Source organism: Folsomia candida, unplaced genomic scaffold (assembly GCF_002217175.1).
Source record: "Folsomia candida strain VU population unplaced genomic scaffold, ASM221717v1 Fcan01_Sc020, whole genome shotgun sequence".
In the NCBI taxonomy this organism is placed as follows: domain Eukaryota; kingdom Metazoa; phylum Arthropoda; class Collembola; order Entomobryomorpha; family Isotomidae; genus Folsomia; species Folsomia candida.
The window spans coordinates 3052815-3073287 of NW_019091212.1; the positions used below are offsets into that span (position 1 = coordinate 3052815).

Genomic DNA, 20473 nt, shown 5'->3' on the forward strand with positions numbered 1-20473 from the left:
TCTCATAAGTGCATTAGTGCTGACTGAAAGATTTTATCGCTACCCATGTACGTGCAAAAGACCGAGTGTGGTGGAAGGACTCGACCTCCTCCTCCTCCTTTCTGCCCACACTTGATGACCTTCAACCTGACTCGTGGTTGCGACTCGCCTGTTGATTCGCTAGAGGAGAAAGTGTGTTGGCTGTAGTGGGACGACGATTAATAAGCTGAATAGTGAATTACGTCTGCTGAGTGACTCACCTTTCACCACGAAGTCAACTCCTCTGTCAAAATGGGGACGAATAAATATGTAACGCAGAAGGAAATGTTGATTGTTGAGCGACTCACCTTCTTCTTTGGTCAGTATTTAGTTGAACTATTATCAAACTTATCGCCTAAATAAGTTTTGTGCCCAGCAACACAATGAGCTTTCCCTTTGGACGGCTAATTTTGGCGAAAAGTAAGTGTGCGATAAGACGGTCAGAAATTGGCGTGTTGCTAACTTTGTGTGAATATATTTCCGTGAAGCTGTCAACGTGTTTTGTGACGACGTCTCTTATCAGGTTGGATAGGATCAGTGTAAATTAGGAGAGAGAAAGCTGTCAATTACTCCGTAGGCAGCAACCACCATTTGAAGACGTGGTGGTTGTAAACGAGTGAGTGAGAGAAAGCGAGGGTGGTGTTTTGGTTTGATGTTTGATGACAAAGGAGCTGGTGGGCTAATGGAATAGTGAGAGAAGGAGTGAGAGCGATAAAAATAGATGGGGAGCAAATAAGGTGGTACATGATAGAGCAAGATGCGGTTTGAGGATGCCACGGTACCCGGCACGACATCAAAAAGTCGTCTTTAGGAAATAAAGTCGTCCTCCTCGTCGTCGTCGTCGTGTCGCAGGCAAATCTTGTCATCCTCGCTTTCCATATGTAAATACAGGCTGCATGCTCTTCTTTTCGAGAACGTTTGATATCCCCGTGGCGGCGTTAGTTGGGATCACTGACTGCGAGGGGTGCATGGCGTAGAAATTTCAGTAAAGAAAGCAAATCAATAATTTTTCTCTCCTTTCTTTTGTAGAATTTACAAAGTCTGCCCTCCAGTCGTGTGGTAAGTGGTCTGGCTGCTGACTCCAACTGACTGACTGACTCCTGCCTCCTTTCTCCTCTTCTTCTCGCGGAAGCGCTGGCAGATTGTGGAAAAACGAAGCCTTCCACTCCAGAAAGTTGTGAACAAAGGAGGATCGACGGACTCGACATCACCGTACACACCACGACGACGACGCCTGCCGCCGTGCATATGTACACACCACGAGCAACAACGCACCAAAAACTGTAGACACCACCGAGCAAGTTTACGTGCGCTTTATCTCCTACACATCCGTAAGAATTCTGCTGTCCCACTCGCACTGGAAGTGACGACGACTCGAAGAAAGCAGCATCAATCAAAAGCAACCCCCCAAATTCAGATATATTTGTTTGTTTGTCAGCATCACCACCACCACCAGGTTTTTTTTCATACAACCAACAATAAACACATGCCACACACGTTCACCGTCCTCTGGGTCCAGTATCAATCCATACACACACAAAGTCAGCCCCAGCCAACCAATAAATGCTGGCAGGAAGACGTATCCCACATACTTTCTCGGCAGGATTACCCGAAACGTGTACTCATCCATTGCTTCGATTTGCCCTCGCAGTAAACAATCGAGAGAATACAATTGCATGTCTTTTTCGCATTCCATCCCTTTTCTTATCCTCGTTCGAGAGTGCATGAGTTTCCAGCGTGACATATTCTGTCGACGACGCTAACTTATTCCCACTGCTTTTTGGTGCAGCAGCGTAGTCTGCCGTGCGGAGAAAACGGTGGTCATTTTACTTTCCCCATTAAGCCTCAAGTCCCCCGAGATGTGGCCGCCTCCCTCCTTCCGCCACGACCAGTAATGATAATAGATATCGTTCAGGTGCTCTCACGACGAACCGTATCCTGCACCATCACCACTCGGCCACCAACTTTCTCATCCCCGGCCGTCTCCACCTAACTTCATCTCCTTCGTCTCTGCATATCAAGTACAAGGACCTTTTCTCAATCTAATTTCCATAAATTGGGCTGCCCAACTAATTGATCACGGTCCTTGAACTAATAACTCGATTGTGCAAGAACAATAATAATAATGATGCAAAAAGTACAGTAGCAGATTGACAAACGAACTTGTCATCGTAGAACAAACAGCAGTTCTTCTTTATTATTAAGGAATAAGTAACGTTGTTCCTTATAATTCAGTCCCAATTGTCTCCCATCCAACAAACCTGGTGGGTCGTTATATTATTATTGGGGAATTGAAATTGCTGACGGGGGAGTATTTCTCCTCCTCCTCCACCCACACGAGGACTGTAATTTACTCACAATTTGTAGACTTGAGCAAGCGAAATTAAAGAAAATGCAATTCTTTCCCATTTCTCTGATTGCCTAGAAGGACAGAAATATCTCTTGATAATGGTTCCACCGAGTAAGAAATTATTTTGAAAGAAGGGAAAATTAGTGTTTGCCTAGAAAATAAAAGCAACATGGCGTCTAGAAGGGTGTCAATATCAATTTTTTCCAACCATCACACCACCAACACGTCTCCCACTTTCACCGGGAAGGGGACACCGTCGTCGTTGAGTATTTAGTGGATCCATCCTACTCCTCAGTCAGCCAGTCAGACACAAACGGGACACCGTATTCAGTGACACGAACTCGACAAAAGCAGAGCTAATACCTGAATGTGTGTCGAGTTTTCTTCTTTGAAAGGTAATAACGAACGCAATACGGGAGAAGAGTCGACGACAACTTGATTCGTGAGCCAGCACATCATCCTCGTCATGATCACCATCAAAAGCAAAGCGCAGAAAAGATAGAGCGTCCTTCAACCTTCAATCTGCAAACATCGCAACGGAGCTTATCTTTCTCTTTGGCATCTCTTCCACCTCATCGAATACTACTCACTCGTGTGTCTGTGTGTGTGTGCATGTGGAGAGGGAGCAGTGAATAACACATCATATAAATAGTTTGGTGTCTGTCGAGATCAGGTCAACTGTTCACTCGGCTCGAAATTACTCTCAGAATAGAAAACCTTCCTTCCATGAACGATGATCAAGTGTGTTGGGAGGCGAAAATGCGATTGTTTTGATGTTATTTCGAACCTCATGAGATTTCTGAGAGACTGACCTACATATAATCCAACTCACTTCTTTTCCCCTCTCTAGCAAATAAACGGGGAAAGAAAGAAATAGAACGGGGAAAATACTTCTCCAACTCTTTCCCTCTTGAACACGCAGTTGGAAGAAATAATAATAATAATAATACTAATAATAACAATAATAATAATGAAAATAATGAACTGGAGCGCGTCGAATGACATTTAACTATTGGGATCCGCATATTCCGCGATCCTCTAGTTTTCCTACTTTGTATGACTGATTCTTGTTGTGGTTGTGAGTTGCGGCTGGGCGTGTGTGCGAGTGACACGTCTCGCCATATCCATAATAGTTGGAAGTAATTGCCCCCGGTTTCATCAAGAACACAGCTCCGTTACAACCACTGTGCAGTGATCTGTCACTTTCTCCCACTAATTAAGTGGGGAGCTGCGTATAAACTTTGGGTGACCACAAATGGACACCTTTCAAATCCTAACGCGACTTCCTAGGAACAGCTTGTGCACGTAGGAAGGAGAGAAAGACCGAGGTGGTGGGAAGGCAGCACGATTGAAAGAAAACTGTAGAGTAAATAAGTCCTTTTGGTGGTTCATGGTTCGTTGAATGTTACGACAACGACACTCTCTCCAGCCAGCGTGTCGTGGGTCCTGGATCAGGTATCGTACGTGTGTTTCTCTGTGTGTACCGTCTCATCAAGAAGAGGCCGACTTTACCACCAACCTGCAACAGCTTCTTATTAGTTACAGTCTGTAAGACGCGAAAACTAATATAACTTCATAAGCCTAACTGCGTGTTTACACTCTATTACACTTTTGTTGGTGTGCAAGTCGCGTTAAAAAATAGTTTGAATGGAACAAGCCGCCGCACACTTTGGGGACATGGAGTCCTCGTACAGAAACGGGGTTCACATTCCTTCCTACTACGACCCCGAGTTCGGTCTTCACGGTGAGATGAACGAGTCCGACTCGCTGTTCCCTAACCTGAACGATACGGTCAAAGTGGTGGCGAACGTTACTCGGTACATGAGCAGTTTGGGGGTGTGGCTGGCAATTCCGGAGTGGGAGGTGAGTCTTGTATTCTAATACCAATATTATTATATTGTAGAGTATTATCTTTAATGTCCAACTTTCACCGCGAGCAGAGTACTTATCTTATGTAACGGAATTTTAGTAAAATGTGTTTTGTTGTTGTTGTTACTTTTGTACTAAAAAGGCTGCCGTTACTGCTATCACACTCTCCCTCATCATCGTGCTCACCGTGGTGGGCAACATTCTCGTCATTCTCTCCGTGTTCACCTATCGACCCCTTCGATCAGCCCCAAACTTTTTCATCGTATCTCTGGCCGTGGCGGATTTGACGGTTGCTGTCCTAGTCCTCCCGTTAAACGTGGCCTACACCATTTTGGGAAGATGGGTCCTGGGGAAACTCATTTGCGAGTTTTGGGTCACCTCGGATGTGCTCTGTTGCACGGGTAAGCTCCGCCTGATTCTTGGCCAGACGAGGAGGATCATAACATTTTGTGACGATGGTGAAAGTTAGACTTGACTTAATTCGAGTTTCCGTTAACAGCTAGTATCCTGCACTTGTGTGCCATTGCGCTGGACAGATACCGAGCCATCACCGACCCCGTCAACTATGCGAGGAAACGTACCCTTCACCGCGTCCTCATCACCATTGCGGTCGTGTGGATCATGTCGTTCATCATTTCGTCACCCCCACTCCTGGGTTGGAACGACTGGCCGGCCAACTTTGATGAGAACACGCCCTGCATCCTCACCCGACAACGGGGCTACGTCGTCTACTCGGCATTGGGCTCATTCTTTATCCCACTTCTACTCATGACGGCTGTGTACATTCGAATATTTATCGCGACGAGGCGACGACTCCGCCAGCGAGCGAGGGCCTCTCGCCTCTCCGCCATGGCGAAAAAGAGCACCGACTGTGGTGGGAAAAAGAATGATGGGGATCGTGATAGGAGCTCAATCAGTTCGATAGAGAATAATGGAAATGACGGCTCAGGGGATCACTGTCTCCAGAAGAGCAACGACAGTATAAATCAACAAAAACAGAGGAACAGATCCGCCAAGCATGGGAATAAGGGAAATCACGCCGCTACCACCGCCATCATCGCGGGTGGAGGAGTTTCACCAGCCGTTGGAGGAGAAGTAGTGGAGCCGGCCAACAAGAGTAGCAATTCGAACGCTTCCTCCGAGGGGATTCTCAGTGTGAGGATTCAAGGTCAGTTGAATGCTGATGAGGCTGGGCCGGATGGAACCAAGCTCTCCCCTGCCAACTTGAGTGAGGAGTCTGTCACAGATGCTGAAATTCCTCTCCACCAACACCGCCCCCACAGCCACTCAGTTCGAGGTGAGGGGGGTCATGGCAAATCGTCTCATTCCAGTCGGGGGAGTAAGAAGCCTGGGAGACAAACTTCTCAGCAGGTTAGCCAATTTGTCGAGGAAAAACAGAGAATTTCGTTATCCAAGGAGAGGAAGGCGGCCAGGACGTTGGGCATTGTGAGTTTAAACCAATTCTCTATCCTGTTACTTCGGCAGTGTGATGCGATTGAGGGACTTACTGACTCTCGATTCGATTTTTTTTTCTTCGACCCACAGATCATGGGAGTCTTTGTCGTGTGCTGGCTGCCCTTTTTCCTAATGGTAATTGTTTGTAACAGACATAATGTCCATATTTTTTGTACAAAAAACCATAAAAACGTGCTCCATTCTTATCTTCCCCCTCGTGCAGTATGTCATTGTCCCATTCTGCTCGAGCTGTGAGCCTGGCGAAAAACTGGTCAATGCCATCACCTGGCTTGGATACGTCAACTCTTCTCTCAACCCCATAATTTACACGATTTTCAATATGGACTTTCGAAAAGCATTCAAAAAGCTCCTTCATTTGGGAAAGTAACACACCTACCCAGCCACCCGTCCTTTCTACTCTAAAAACGTAAGTGCTCCATACATCTTTTTCCAATGGCCGCTTATTCACTCGTCCATTGCGACAGTCTCCCCCACTTTCGTACAGTGCATATTATATACATTTCTCGCTCCGTCTTTCATATTCACTGCCACTCAGTCAGGAGTGAAGGAATATCCATTCGAACTTACGTACGTACATGCAGGGAAAGTCTCCACCAGCCCAAAAACTATGCCCTCCAGCCATTTATTATAAGTGAAATGAATTAACCAACTCACTTTTCGACGGAGATGGGAAATGACAAGGAAAAATATCTCTGCAAACAAAAAAGGCTTCATTATTTGCATAGAGCTGGGCATATTTTTCACAACGGAATATTCCTGTCTAGCTTTTTAGAGAGAAAAAATGCACAGAAACTTATGTCTGGCTCATATTTATTGCATATGGTGATGGTGCGCACGAAACAAGTAAGTATTGCCATGCTCAGCACTATCATTCGGACGGAAGAGATCAAACAAGTTAAATAGGACGGGATTTATGCATATGGAAGTCTTTGTGTAGATACGAGTAAACCTTGGCGTGGGGATTCGATTCGATTGCTAAAGCATGATTAGCTCATTCTGTTGACATAGCTTTTTGTGGTATTTTTGGTTTGCAAATACGAATTTGCTCATGAATGGATGCGTACGTATGGATGGATGTGTGTACGTTTGTGTGTGTGGATTTGTGGCTTAGCGGATTCCATAGATCGGGAGGAGGATGTGTGCATCAAAGTGGCAGTAATGAGCAAATCTGAATTTTTTGACCTGTTATATGGTTTTGAAGGTTGAGGAAAGCATTCAAGGCGACGACGAAACGACGACATTGAAGAGATTCACTTGTGCTTGAGCGAGTTTGGGTGTGTTGCAAGAAGACGGAACAGGATTAAATAATTCAGGCATGTCTACTCACAGCACTAAATGTGCACATTTCGTGGGGAAAATTAAATGATTCGCCTGACTTGGTCGGTGTCTCTTCTTGTTTTATGAATAGAGGAATTGCACACTTTGGGGATGTAGTGTACTTCCATACTTATCGCTGGAAACTGTGCACTCGGCGTCTTTTCTGCTTTCTCTGAGGAATGTCGATGTAGTGGATGCTGCTGTTTTTCCAACTTGCTTGATCGACTTTTTGTTTCTTGGTCGTCTTCCTCCCGCTACTACTAAATGGTATTTTTGGCAGTGATAGGAATAGCAAAGCCCTGTTGTGAGCCAGCCAGCGAGTGAGTGAGTGAGTGAAAGAACAAACTGTATTTTGGCATCCGACCTATAAAATTACTTTACTTTGTCGTGATTAATGCAAATTACGAGTGAGGATGAAACTTGCGACTCTTGCCGACTTGTTCCGCACTCTTCTTACTTAATATTATATAACGAGTTTGAAACTCTGCTCAAATATCGATTTGATCATTATCATTCCTTAGCTTCCCTTAATTTTATTTCATTGTCCTGTTGCCACTCTAATTGAACCATCACTCACAACATCTTGCATAACGTGCAGGTCCTTCGGCACTAACATCTTTTAACAATAACAAATTTCCGTACGCTGGCTGATTCTCGCTTCATTTATTGTAAATCTATATCACATTCTTCGACCCGTCGTTCCATGGTTTCATAACTTTCAAAAGTTATGCAAAGTCTCTTTCCAACCGTAATCCGGGACTAAGTTTAGCCGCTTTTGTACCTATTTATGCAGATATTCCAGCCATTTATGTATTCCACGTCATGGAAGGACGTAATGCTTCGCTAATTCTGTCATTGTTTTTGAGCTTCGTAATTTAAAAGTTAATTAATCACTCAGTGATTAATTCGATTTCAGTTAATTAGTTAATTTTTAGTTAATTATCAATTCGGTGCTGCTTGTAAGGTTGACATAATTATTCGAAGGATTTTCACGGTCTTCTAAATAGTGTGCAGATGTTATATAAGTAATTAAATGTCGATTTAAACTCTATTTTTAAATTCTATTTTTAAATTCGAGTCGTGCTCTGGGTACGATTTACAAAAAATAATAATAAGAGTGACTTTTCTAATGATGAGGATCTCTGTTATTCGTCCAAATTTGTATTCTGCAGCGTGTGTGACATAATACCCCAATTGGCAATTACGCTTGTTCAAGTGGTTGCATAATATCTCGAGTACATAATAGCGTACAAGCATGGCATGCATGCACATATGAAATTTCAGCTTTCTAAAGCATGGATCCCAAAGATACACATTGCTTATTCATTACATTCGTAATTTGGCAATTGAAATTTACTTGTGTTACTCTTGTATGTATTATCGTCGGGGGAGCTTGTAGTGATTTATTTGACCATAAAACTCTGCACGTTCTGATATATTGCCGGACCGTTTTTGAACTATGAAGTATAGCAAAACTTGAAAAGTACAGGAATGCGAAGATTAGGCGGTGCTTGACAACGGCATCATAGAAATAGTGAGCAGCCACTACACCAACTTTTTCTAAAGCTATAATAAACTTACATAAAATCTAAAATTTTTATATCCCCGTTCAACGAAATATTTACCAAGGCCCGAGTTGGACTTTATTTAAGTCCAAATGCTATCAAAAATGGCATTTGGATGGAAATACTTATGAATGACGGAGCTGGTCAAAGGGGAGCAGGAATCAGGAATGGTGAATCATTTATAGAGCGGAAAAGAAATTCCTGCCGAAATCTCACGTGAAATGATGGAGTTTCCTTGTACATAGAATTAATTTTATCGGATTGAGGAAAGGGAAGAAGACTGGTGGACTTGAGATCCGTGGTGACCGTGGTCTTTGACTAATCAGCTTAGACATGTTCTCTATCCTTAATAAGGGACAAATTGCATAAATGTGGTTTATTGCGACTCTACTTGTTTGTACACTGTTGTTGACTGTTTATCCCACTTTCATCAGCTACACCTACGGAATTATTTTCACTTAGTAATCACCCCAAGCATACTCGAGTCAATTTGCATGATTAGCATGGTCTCGACCCACTGCTACATATATCACACTATAACTTATGAACTACTCCACTTATGTATGGACACTCCTTACATGCGTGCATATGAAGCTTGGACTTTCGCCTATAAATTTTTGCTAAGGGTATGACTGACTACATGCTTCAGTAGCCGTTGTGCTTGTGGCAGTTGTATCAGTTCGTTTCGTTCACACTCATTCGTTCGTAAATAATTTCACTTATTGAAATCCACCAGCATATCAGAAGGACGACGGCGACGGGTATCTGTACAATTCTGGTTGCATGTTGACGGTTGTTATTTTCGATCTCGCTCTCTGCGTTCGTGATTTGATCGTGGATTCTCATGCAGGCGTCGTTGTTGGACGAATTGTTCAGTCAGTCATCACGGAACAATTGTCGAATCGATTACTTCCTTTTCTCTGATCTTGTTTTCGAATTGGATGTAATTAAGATAATGCGTTTAAATGCCAGGCCACAGTTTGGCGAGGCAGTAATTGTTTTTCTCTCTCCGGTTTCAAGGTGACATGAACATATGTCGCCATCAAATGTTCACGTACAAATAAATAAGCATGAACCTTGCTCACTTGGGTGCATGTATGAGTGAACTAATTCGAGTGAAAGTCTCAAAATGTATTTCAACTCATGATCCTCTTTTATTTGTTTCCTTCAACAGGTAACCTGTGGACTCGTCGTCAATGGTACTTTAGAGCGACTACTTTACCCTTAATTTTAAAGCCGCTGTCGTCGTCATCATTTACTAAAATACTTAATGTGGTACTTGCATGATGCACAGAAGGCTGAACATTGCCGCCATTTTGGAACAGTCTTACTGGTGATAACGACGTGTATAATACTCAATTTGGCTCAACTTGATCAAATTTAATTTTATAATCGTCGTAACTCGGCTGATGACTATTTCCAGCCCTTCACTTTTTATTACTGTGTAGCCTTGTTTTAATCTCATGAAGCTTTTAAAGTTAAGAAAAACTAGGGCTTTTTGTGTTAAGTAGTTTTCTCGACTTGAAGAAACGATGATGGTTTCATCACTTAACTTGTTGCGAGATGAAGCAGAAGAAAAGGTATCAATAAGTTGCCTCATCTTTTAAGTACGTACACATACATAAGAGAACCCAATTCAGACGAAAGTTTACAACACGAAGAGCTTTTATCCATTTTCCACTCGAACTCTGTTGTTGTTTTTAGTACTTTTCTGCCCATACGTGAAAGTGAGACGGGTTATGTAAGGGGAAAGTAATGGGGGAAAGAGAAACGTCATCATTGGTGCAGTGGTGTGGATAGGTCATCATTTTATTGTCTATTCGGCGGATATCTCCCATGCACTCAGCACCTCTGTTACCGCACACCCACTCACCCAACACACCACACCACCACCACCACCACCATAATAGCTGGCCGGAAGGGTGTCCTGACACTGGAACGGCTTTCGGATGATAAATATCCAAAAGTGGGACGCTGGCTCCTTCAAACAAAAGAAAATGACATGGATTGAGTATTTAGATAGAGAAAGGTTGACACGAAATTCAAGTCATCTTGCTCCGGCAACCGTGAATTTAGATGAATGGCCAAAATGAGTTGCCAGGACCTCTGGAAACTAAGTGCTCCGAAATCCTGGAAAGACAGCGACCGAGTTAAAATGAAAATTGAGAATAACCAGCATTGACTCGCGTATACGTAACTGACTGAAGTAAAAAAAAAGAAGAAGTCAACATTTTTCCCTGAACTCAAATTCGATATCTTTAATACATATTTACATAAGTCTACGATTATAGTACGCACTTATTACATATGCAGATATACTATTATACAAGATATACATACCTATTGTTACACATACAAATATATATATTTACTATTTACCTGTGCAATCTTATTGCTTTATGTTAATTCTAAGGCTATCCAACCAACTCCGAGTTGGAATGTTTGCTCGCTCTCCAACTTTTTTATTTGTTTCTTGTTCCTCCATCCATGCCCACGTTCACTTGGATATATAAAAAAAGAAGCTTTAATCCAAATTCTGAGAAGGCAGACACCAGTCGGACCTCAATGATGGAAGTGGTTGGTTATCATGAGGTGTATTGAATCGGAAGGCAGTCGACATCGCAACTGGTGGATGGAAGGAGAGAGAGCGACCTTTTTTCTGGAAATTTATATACTTACTTGGTGCTGAAGAAAAGAATGTGAATGCCAAAAAAACTGTTGGAGCAAAAGATTAAATTTAACAAGAAATATATAGAATGTTGCTCCGAAATGATATGGCAATTCCTTCACTTATACGAGTACATTGATACCTAAAAATATATTGTGTTACATGATGGTGCTATACACTTGCTTATTGTATGGCGTACTAATATCGTTCACTTTTACTTCAATACTTGACAGTCTTCACAAAAGTGCAATCTGAAGCCAAAGCATTTAGATTTCGGTACTACATATATATATACTTCATACATATTACCTGATAAGTAAGCTTGATAAAATGTAAAGGATTTCTTCCAATTATTACTAACTAACTAACTAATCTATGTATGCATACTGTAACAAATGGAGAATGGAATGAAATTAAACTACCACAATCATTTATTATAATTATTCCTAAATATGTATTAGGATATGATCAAGACGGAAGCATGCACCACGGGGGGTGATCATATGTATGGAGGTGAACTGCAAGGCGTGCGATATACGTAGAGATATATGTATGTGAGTGTACTTTCATATGTACGTACGCCTTTCGTGGGGAAAGTGAAAAGCTGCAATTCTACTAAACGGAGGAGGAGGAAACGAAGTCTAGTGTCCAGTGAGTAATTAATTAGAATGTGCACCTAATGAACAACAATTAGCCTGCTCCAATTATGTATGTGCAGCAAGGAGGATGTGAATATGTATTAAAATAAATGGTGTTCTAAGCCAACTCAACAGCTACATGGTTTACAGGCATGTTATTACTTATTCTCTCTCTGCATCGGTTTTCACTACTCGCATACATACACAGCATATTGTCCTTACTTATTCCAAGTCGAAACCACATCACGGAGAGAATAATGCAAATCATGGTTTCATTGCTGCAACATTTAATCACCTGCACCGTGTCGTTATAATTAACACACTCACTTCCTAAGAATTGACCTGTCACCTGGTCTGCTTAACGAGATGGCCCGTGTGGAGGAGTCGCATCAACTGTTCTGGATTCTGGGTGTGATTTGAAATGAAATGGAATGATAGAGGAAGTGAGAGACGGAAATGGGAAATAAATTCCTGACATGCTACCCAGGAAAGCCACACCGCAGGACCAATGCGGAATTTGAGGTCTTCAGCCAAAGGATGAAAATGCATACGAATTCTGCCTGAGTCGTGGGATGATTGACTTGGTTGGTGGGAAAAGTAGGAAATTTATAACGTTGATGGCCATATGTCAATCCAACCATTGAGTGAGTGAGGGTCAGATTGGTTCACTTCACTCCATGCTGTGACACTTTCTCCCACTTTCATCTCCCTTCACCTTCGTCTACATACCAACCAACCAAGTACTATACTTACTCACCCACTAACTGAGCACATGACAAACACACGACTTGTGCAGATCTCCCCGCTTCGTCTTGTAATTGAATTCCTATGCCAGAATCAGACTCGGCCGTATGCAGGTGGATATGCATAATCGCGTGTGGTCTGGCTGATAATACTTACATATTCACTTTCTCTCCCCCTTCCAAAGGAAACTTGGCTAATAATTCAACTCCCACTCGCCCATTTTCTCAGAATCTTGGGATAAATAAACATGAAAACAAATGCATAGAAATAAAATGAATGTTGTTTCACAAACAAACAGCTCTCCTTGTTTTGATCACTTTTATGACTCGAACAAACAACACGATCTGTGTAAGAGTCAAAGGAAATAAAAATAAAAGACGAATAGTTACATGTTGGGCTTGTGTAACGTGTCCCAGTTCGACAAACTTGGCAGGTGTACACAGAAATAAATTTCCAAGCAATTCTAGATGAAACCCTGCAGGGGCGAAACTCGCGTAGATGCAAAATGCAATGCAACAAGGTGGTCAGGAGGAAGAGAGAGAAACGTTCTATACTTCAAGGTAAGGTTATGATCGGGTCATGGTCGTCGTCGCTAAAGGGATCAATCAATGATATACACTTTTGTGTGGGTTTTCCCATTTAGCAGTTTTGCCCTTGATTCGAACCTCTCGTGGCATCGAGGTTCACGACACTTTGACAAATAATTATTCACGAGAGAATAAAATAGACGAACTTATTGGGCATCTCGAGTCAAAAGTCGGTGACAGTTTTTCTTTTCATTGAAAAGTCGGCGTGTGCCTGGCCACCCACGAATGCGATAAAGTAAGTTGTGGATAAATGTTGACGTTGAATGTCTTCAACCAATAATTCCGAGAACATGGGAACATGAGAGGGAAGTAGATATGCTTGTAGTGAATTCCTCCTAATCAGATTGTCCAAATGTGTTCGTGGAATTGAATTCGGTCCCAAAATTTCTGGTCCACACTGAATCGGGAAGTCAACCCGACTGCTTGACAGCATGTACAAAATGTTTACTGTGAAACTCGCGTTGTCAGTGTCAAGGTTTTCCAAATGTTTAAAAGGACGACATGGGCGATGTCCTCCTGTTTTCCGCACGACTTTGTTACATAATTCTACCCGTGCTCATGATATGTATGTATGTACAAGTCAAGTGCTGTTCTCAGCAGTGTCCAGCGCGTGTTCCGATCTCTGTAATTTTCCCATCAAAAGTGCTTATCACTGACTCGGCCAATTATGCATGTGCACTCGGATATGTGGAATTCTAATGTCATTGTCACACATCACTCCATACAACGAGAATCACTTGAAATAATTACGCCTAGTGTTGCCAAAGAGTTGAGCTGAGTTGAGTTGAGCTGATTTAACAGGTAACGTTCCATTGCATGAGGGTTTTGAGTTTAAATTTTAGTGTCTTAACTTTTCCTTCTATGTATTCAAATGACGATTCAAATGACGATTCAAATGTGATATTTCGATAACAGGTGTGCCGAAATATGAAAATCTTTACCTGTTTTTTGGACTCGGTACTCGAAATGCCTCGGGCCTATCCGATGAGAAATGGACCTCGGCGCAGATAAGCTTTTATCATTCAGATGGCCAAGATATAGCGTTTCAGAGTATGCGAGTTATCCACATGTCATATTGTTAGGTTAGTTAGTGAGTTCAGCTCAACTTAACTCAACTCAGGAGGGGAGCTTGCGAGGTTGATAATAACAGATATTGGTGCCCTTTGGATATGTGGTAGGGACCCATGAGTGTACTAAAACCCTGAAGTAGTTTGACTCCATGGCCACATTTGCGCCCGCCACACCCACTCAAAAATGCCCAAAAAACGCTTTCACTCGAGTTTTCACTCACTCAAATCCACGTCAAAAATCCAATTTTACTCGGATTTTGAAATTTCTTTCACCATTATACTCCCAGATAGTTGCTTTCTTCAATCCAATATCAAACTCAATTTTATTGATGATTATTTCGCAAACATAATTTGTTTTGTTGATGACTACAACAATGCTCATTCAGAATTTTAAATTTTAAAAATACTAAAAATTTCGAAAAAATTGAGTTTGATATTGGATTGAAGAAAGCAACTATCTGGGAGTATAATGGTGAAAGAAATTTCAAAATCCGAGTAAAATTGGATTTTTGGCGTGGATTTGAGTGAGTGAAAACTGGGGTGAAAGCGTTTTTGGACATCTTTTAAGTGGGTGTGGCGGGCGCAAATGTGGCCATGGAGTCAAACTACTTCAGGGTTTTAGTACACTCATGGGTCCCTACCACATATCCAAAGGGCACCAATATCTGTTATTATCAACCTCGCAAGCTCCCCTCCTCAGGCAAGTGAGCTTAGCTGAGTTCGAAAATAAGCTTACCTCATCCTCAGCTAAATAGTGGCAAGACTAATTACGCCTCCTGCCACATGCTACACGCGTTCTTAAAAAATGCACATGCACATGTTTCACACCAAAAACTGGGTGAAAGCGTAAGAAATTAAGTGAAGTGAGGGATACATTCATAGCATTTATATATTTTTAATGCCAGCGGCTGTATGAAGCAATAGAGTAAATATAATACGTGTAGGTTTTGCAGTAGGTATTTTAGAGTGCACAAACACTCTTCTTATACCCACCCAAATTCTTGTCTACAATCTTTCTGCCCTATTTTATTTCACACCAGACAATTCTTCTTCTGCATTCAGTTGCAAAAATGGGAGGAAATCGAGTTTCGCCAATGAAGTGCTCCTCGTCAAATATGCACTGCCAATAATAAAGAAATACATACATATTTACTTATATGACGTGAGACACAAAGAAAGTTTTATGTCTGGCTGGAATTCGAGAGGAATAAAAAGGATGGATTTTTCGTGTTATCACTCTTCGATTATTATTTTCCTTTAGGATAAAGTCCCAATTTCCTTGTCTGCATAATCATTCACAGTATTTGGCATCGTCATCGTCGTTCTCGGAGCCACCACCACCACCACCGTCAACGCTGTTGCTTTCTTCTCCTGCTGCTTCTGTTCCTGTCGTGTTCGTTCTTCCGATGCATTTTGATTCTTGATGGCAGCAGGGTACCCGACCGATCTTAATTCATTCAATTTACGTCTTTCCGCCTTCTATTTCCGCTTTTCCGTAATATCTTTCTCACCTCAAAGTTAGTTAGACATGGCACTTTTCTCAGCCACAATGTTTATGCCTCCATGTTCTGCACTAACCAGCGTCAAAGTTGGGCATATATTTTTGAACATGTATCTGTATATACCATAGCTTAAGCAATACTCTTTTGTACACTTTAATTCTAGTATCGCATCCTCCACTACTTTTATCTCGTGCCTAAAGACCTTTTGTTGGGCCTCCTCACATCCCACAAGGTAAAGCGGATGCTCAACTTTTTCAACAAAGTCGTTAACCACAACGGTGCTGCGGTCAGGGAGAACATTTTCACGTAGGATGGTTTTTGCCACAGCAGACTTATCAAGGAGACCTTGAGGGCAATATTGGCAAAGCGGGATTAAATGTTCTCGTTCCGTTTTCTTCTTTGTTTGTCGGGCGGAAGAGCAAACATGCTTGAAATTAATTAAACCCCTCGTCTAAAGGGTAACATGTCTTGCAATCTCATTAGTCTAAAGCATGCGGGATCTTTTTTAGTCAAATTTCAACAACCGAGTAGACAGAGTATGTAGTTCGTATAGGTTTGTGATTTTAGGCACTTGGTAACATCGAAGAAGCCTCATATAGATACATAGCATCAAGATTGTTTCTTGCCTGCTGCGGTGTCACTAACTTCAAAAACTTGAACCCAGTTAAACTATCAGGAGGAAAAGGGAATAATCTTTTAATTGGATCAAACGATGTACTTGTCGTTCCTCAGCTAATTTGAACATTGTCAACGTCAAGTATCCTAAATATATTTCGCCCAAAGTAAGTAACTAAGTGCCTAGATCTCGTCTGCTATAGCTGAGTGAGCAGCTCTCTTGGTGGCTTCGTCCTTGTGTAATCCGAGTCAAACTGACATTCAGGGAAAGTAAAATATTGTGATATGGAAATTGCTCTAATGCGAAGGAAAGAACGACTCGATTTTACAATTGCATATCATATGCACTCCGGCTATAAGTACACCCGGTTATAAAGTGAATATATTTTTTTCCCTTTCCCTGGAAAATAAATGTTGTTCTGTTTTGAATGGAAAAAAGAAATGGAAAATGAACTACGCACGACTTTCCATCAATCAGCCACAGTCACACACGACCGTGTACATTTGTCGCATGAGTTGGGCCGGAGAAAGCATAATTTTTCCATTACAGTCGCATTGAAATACATCTTGTAAATTTATTTGGAGTTATATGACATATATTTTTAGTGACGTTATATAAATTCTTAATATATGAGATGGGTTCACTTTAAGTTTGGAAAATTTTAAGTTTCTGGAAAAACCATCCCATTTTTTCTGAGCAATATTCAACCAACCAATTTTGGCATGTATCTAAGTAGTCGACCGACGGGAGTATGTCCATTGCAGATAAGTACGTTCAGCAGGCATTATACCAAAATTTGAGCAGTAACCCAAAATATAAACACTAACGGCAGAACAAGTAATGAAAACTTAGTGTAAATTCTCAAAACCCCCATTGCGGCCTCACAAAGTGCCCCCTTTTTGTTGGGTGAGCTGTCATTGAGTCATTCTGTATAGTTGATTACAGTTGTTAGCAAGAAGGCCGAGTCGGATATTGGTTGGAATTTGAGAATCATGAACTTACATAAGGTTACGTGTCCCGCACGCTCCCATGTGATCTATAACCCTGCATAGTAAAAGGTAATAACATCGGAATGTTTGGAATTACTCGGGGGGATATTTGTCAGTTTGGTTACATTGTTTCTCTCCTCCTCGTGTGCAATGTGTAGATCAGGTTTTCATAACGGTTATGACATGTCGACACTGCTTATGCGTGATTACTTATGACGTTGTAAAAGAGAATCATCTCTGCCTACCGCAGACTTCAATTAATGCAAATGACGACGGCGTACCCAAAGTTGGCGAGGTAGTAGTAGTGGGCGCAGCAATCAAACAAATACTCGAGAATGGAGATTAAATCTTAAAAATTGCTCAGTGATGCGGACCTAGTAATTTATTGGGAACGGTAATAAATCATCCTGGTGTAAACAGAGGCTCATTGTTCTCATTAATTTGACGTCGTCGTCGTCGTTGTCGGTTTCCAAAACCTTTAACAATCACGGACGATTTGGTATCGACGTATTTGTAAATTTTGCATCCAGACGTGGTGTGCGCTATCAGAGAAGAATATGTAGCACACACACACTGAAACATTATTCAGTTCAGGCTGCCCTGTCAGCACAATGCTTTCACTACGGCTCGCTCTAATACTTTGGTGCGCTATATCAATTTGAGAGGCAATTTGTGCCCAGTTTAGCCGTGTAGGTGGGTGCATTAAAAGCACTCGAATTATGTTTCCCTCATATTTGCTCAAATTGAATTTGAAACTTTTAGGGACTGGGTGAAATTGCCTCATTCCTTTTCCTACCGACTGACTTTTCGACTGAGTAGTTTTTCATGCCAGCCGACCGACCTAGTCTCACACCCATCGTGTGCAGCAGCTCCAGCCGCCTCATCCAGACCAATTCGCCCATAGATGATGATGATAATAACATCATTTTCACTTCTGCACTTGCTTTGTGTACACAAACAAAGCGGACGGAGGATGGAATGCGATGAGGATTAGATGAACAACAACCAAGAGCCCAAGTTTTGTGAGAATGGCTGTCTCATGTAATATTCGTAAATTTTATGAAGCGTAACGAGAGCTGGGAGATGATGGTGATGATGATGCTGATGGTATGTGGTGCAGCATGGCAGCGTGTGTTTGTGGACGGGATACAGATTGTAATCCAGTGAACAGTAGAAGATCGAGTGAGTGATTGATATGACTGAGTTATCCAGGTCGGATTCGCAATTCTGATTTGAACTTCAATTAATAATCGAGATTTTGGGGAGGAAATAGACCACGGAGTCTGCACCACCACGTGCCGTTCTTCAGCGGACGATAAGGACGAAGGAAAGAGAGAGAAAGCGAGAGGTTGTGTCACTACTAATTTTAGTGGGAACAATGGATGGCTGCGGCTTAGCGGCTGACAGGGGGGCGGATGGGTGGATAAGGAAGCAGAAGCCGGGTTTAGTGGACACTCTGTTCTGAAAACAAGGTAGGCTGGCTGGTTGGAAGAGAGAGAGAGAGTCAGAGAGAAGCAGAGCAGATTGACTGCTGATGAGGAAACTTGAGTCACTTCAACTCCAACATCCACGAAAAGCGAGTGCTTTACTTTCTCTCAAACAAAATTCAGTTTTAAATCTTGCCATAATCTGTCTAAATTTTACAACCTCGTCTTTCTCTCACTCAATCTCTCTCTCTCACTTTCTCTTCCTTTGAGCACAAGTATGCTCCACGGAGGATACCAAATATGTGGGCAGGTATCATCGATATTTTCATTCACCGTCGTGATAACGATAACGTGGTGGTGGTAAATATGTTCGGTATATGTATATAATCGACGAATGGGTTTATATAATATTAAGAATAGTCGATTTTCAACAATCAAGGCATTTCTGCTGTACTACCGGAAAGTGGGTTGGTTATAGTTGTGGTTTTGGATTGGTTGATGCTGCTGCTTGAGAGATCTTTAATCCCTCTCATCCGTGTGTGGGCCTGTCTTCCAGGAATCCTTTTCACCTCAATTCATATGCCATCTTTGCATAGACATCTCCTAATTTCCATGCATCAGAGCCTTCTTTTCATCAAATTTTAGCAGCAGGGTGTACACAGTCGATGATGAAGACGTTTTGGTTGTGACACAATTTTACAGAACTGAGATTCAGTTTCTCTCAAGGAAAATTTCTCTCTTATTTTTTCTCTCCCTATTTGAACCACGAGTAAATAAGGTTACAATGCCGTGGATGCCTGCTACTAAGGACACAGCTAGATTTGAAAGCCAGTGGAATGGAAACTGTACGACGAACTGTGAAAGAATTTTCAAATTAATTAATACGCACGTGTGATTCCCGTGGAAAGTCAGATCATGGGAAAAATCATCAATTATCACACAATGGAACGAGTCGAACAAGTCTGGATGGACATGAAATTGCATGGTTTCCATTGTTGCGTCCATTTAGTGGTATAATTGCTTCGCCATAATTTTATTTCGTGGTAATACCCAACAAAAGGGGCCTGCTAAACATGATGTGATTACTCCTACCCGATCATGGAAGCGGGGGAAGCAGGCACTTGTCCAAATGAAGAAGTGCTCATCAAAGTTGTGGAGACAACATATGGGCATCGCATTAAAGGACAAAGCCATCGTCCCAGTGTTCTCTGAACGTTGAAAACCTCTGAAAATTCCTGGCGTGGTGACCATTATGTTGGAATTTTTGGGATGGTGAAAGGCTTTTAAGACGAAGAGATCCATTAGAACTTCCTCATGTTGTCATCCACAAAAATTTAGCCTCCGACAATAAAGGGTTTACAACTTTATATATAGAAAAAAACAGAAGAGAAAACTGACTGAGTGGAGGGCCGAGGACATGTCGTCGTCTGCTTGCAAGTCAGGATCACAACACACATCAGTTCTCCATTAGGAACAGCTTTCTCTTGATTTCTGAAAGAAATGGAAGGTTGGAAGCCAGCTAGATGCATAGATAAGCGGGTGGTGGTCCATATTTTTTGCACATTATGCAAAATCTTGTTTTTTTCTATCCTTTCCATATTCACTTAACAGAAACAGCAACAGCTGAAGTGTTTTTG

At 41.9% G+C, this 20473-nt stretch overlaps 1 protein-coding gene across 2 annotated transcripts in view; it reads left to right on the top strand.

The window, feature by feature from the left end:
• Positions 1-12039, top strand: part of LOC110858234 (probable G-protein coupled receptor No18) — a 37865-nt gene extending 25826 nt beyond the window's left edge. The window contains exons 2-7 of one of the 2 annotated variants that reach the window (XM_035858546.1): positions 1048-4231; positions 4380-4638; positions 4737-5683; positions 5783-5827; positions 5916-6119; positions 9770-12039. In XM_035858546.1, coding sequence (XP_035714439.1) covers positions 4016-4231; positions 4380-4638; positions 4737-5683; positions 5783-5827; positions 5916-6080 — 1632 coding nt within the window. In that variant the 5' untranslated portion in view covers positions 1048-4015 and the 3' untranslated portion in view covers positions 6081-6119; positions 9770-12039. Of the gene's footprint in view, positions 1-1036; positions 4232-4379; positions 4639-4736; positions 5684-5782; positions 5828-5915; positions 6120-9769 lie in introns of those variants that run through there. The other variant, XM_022106916.2, reaches the window with a different exon arrangement.
• Positions 12040-20473: the final 8434 nt, after the last annotated feature.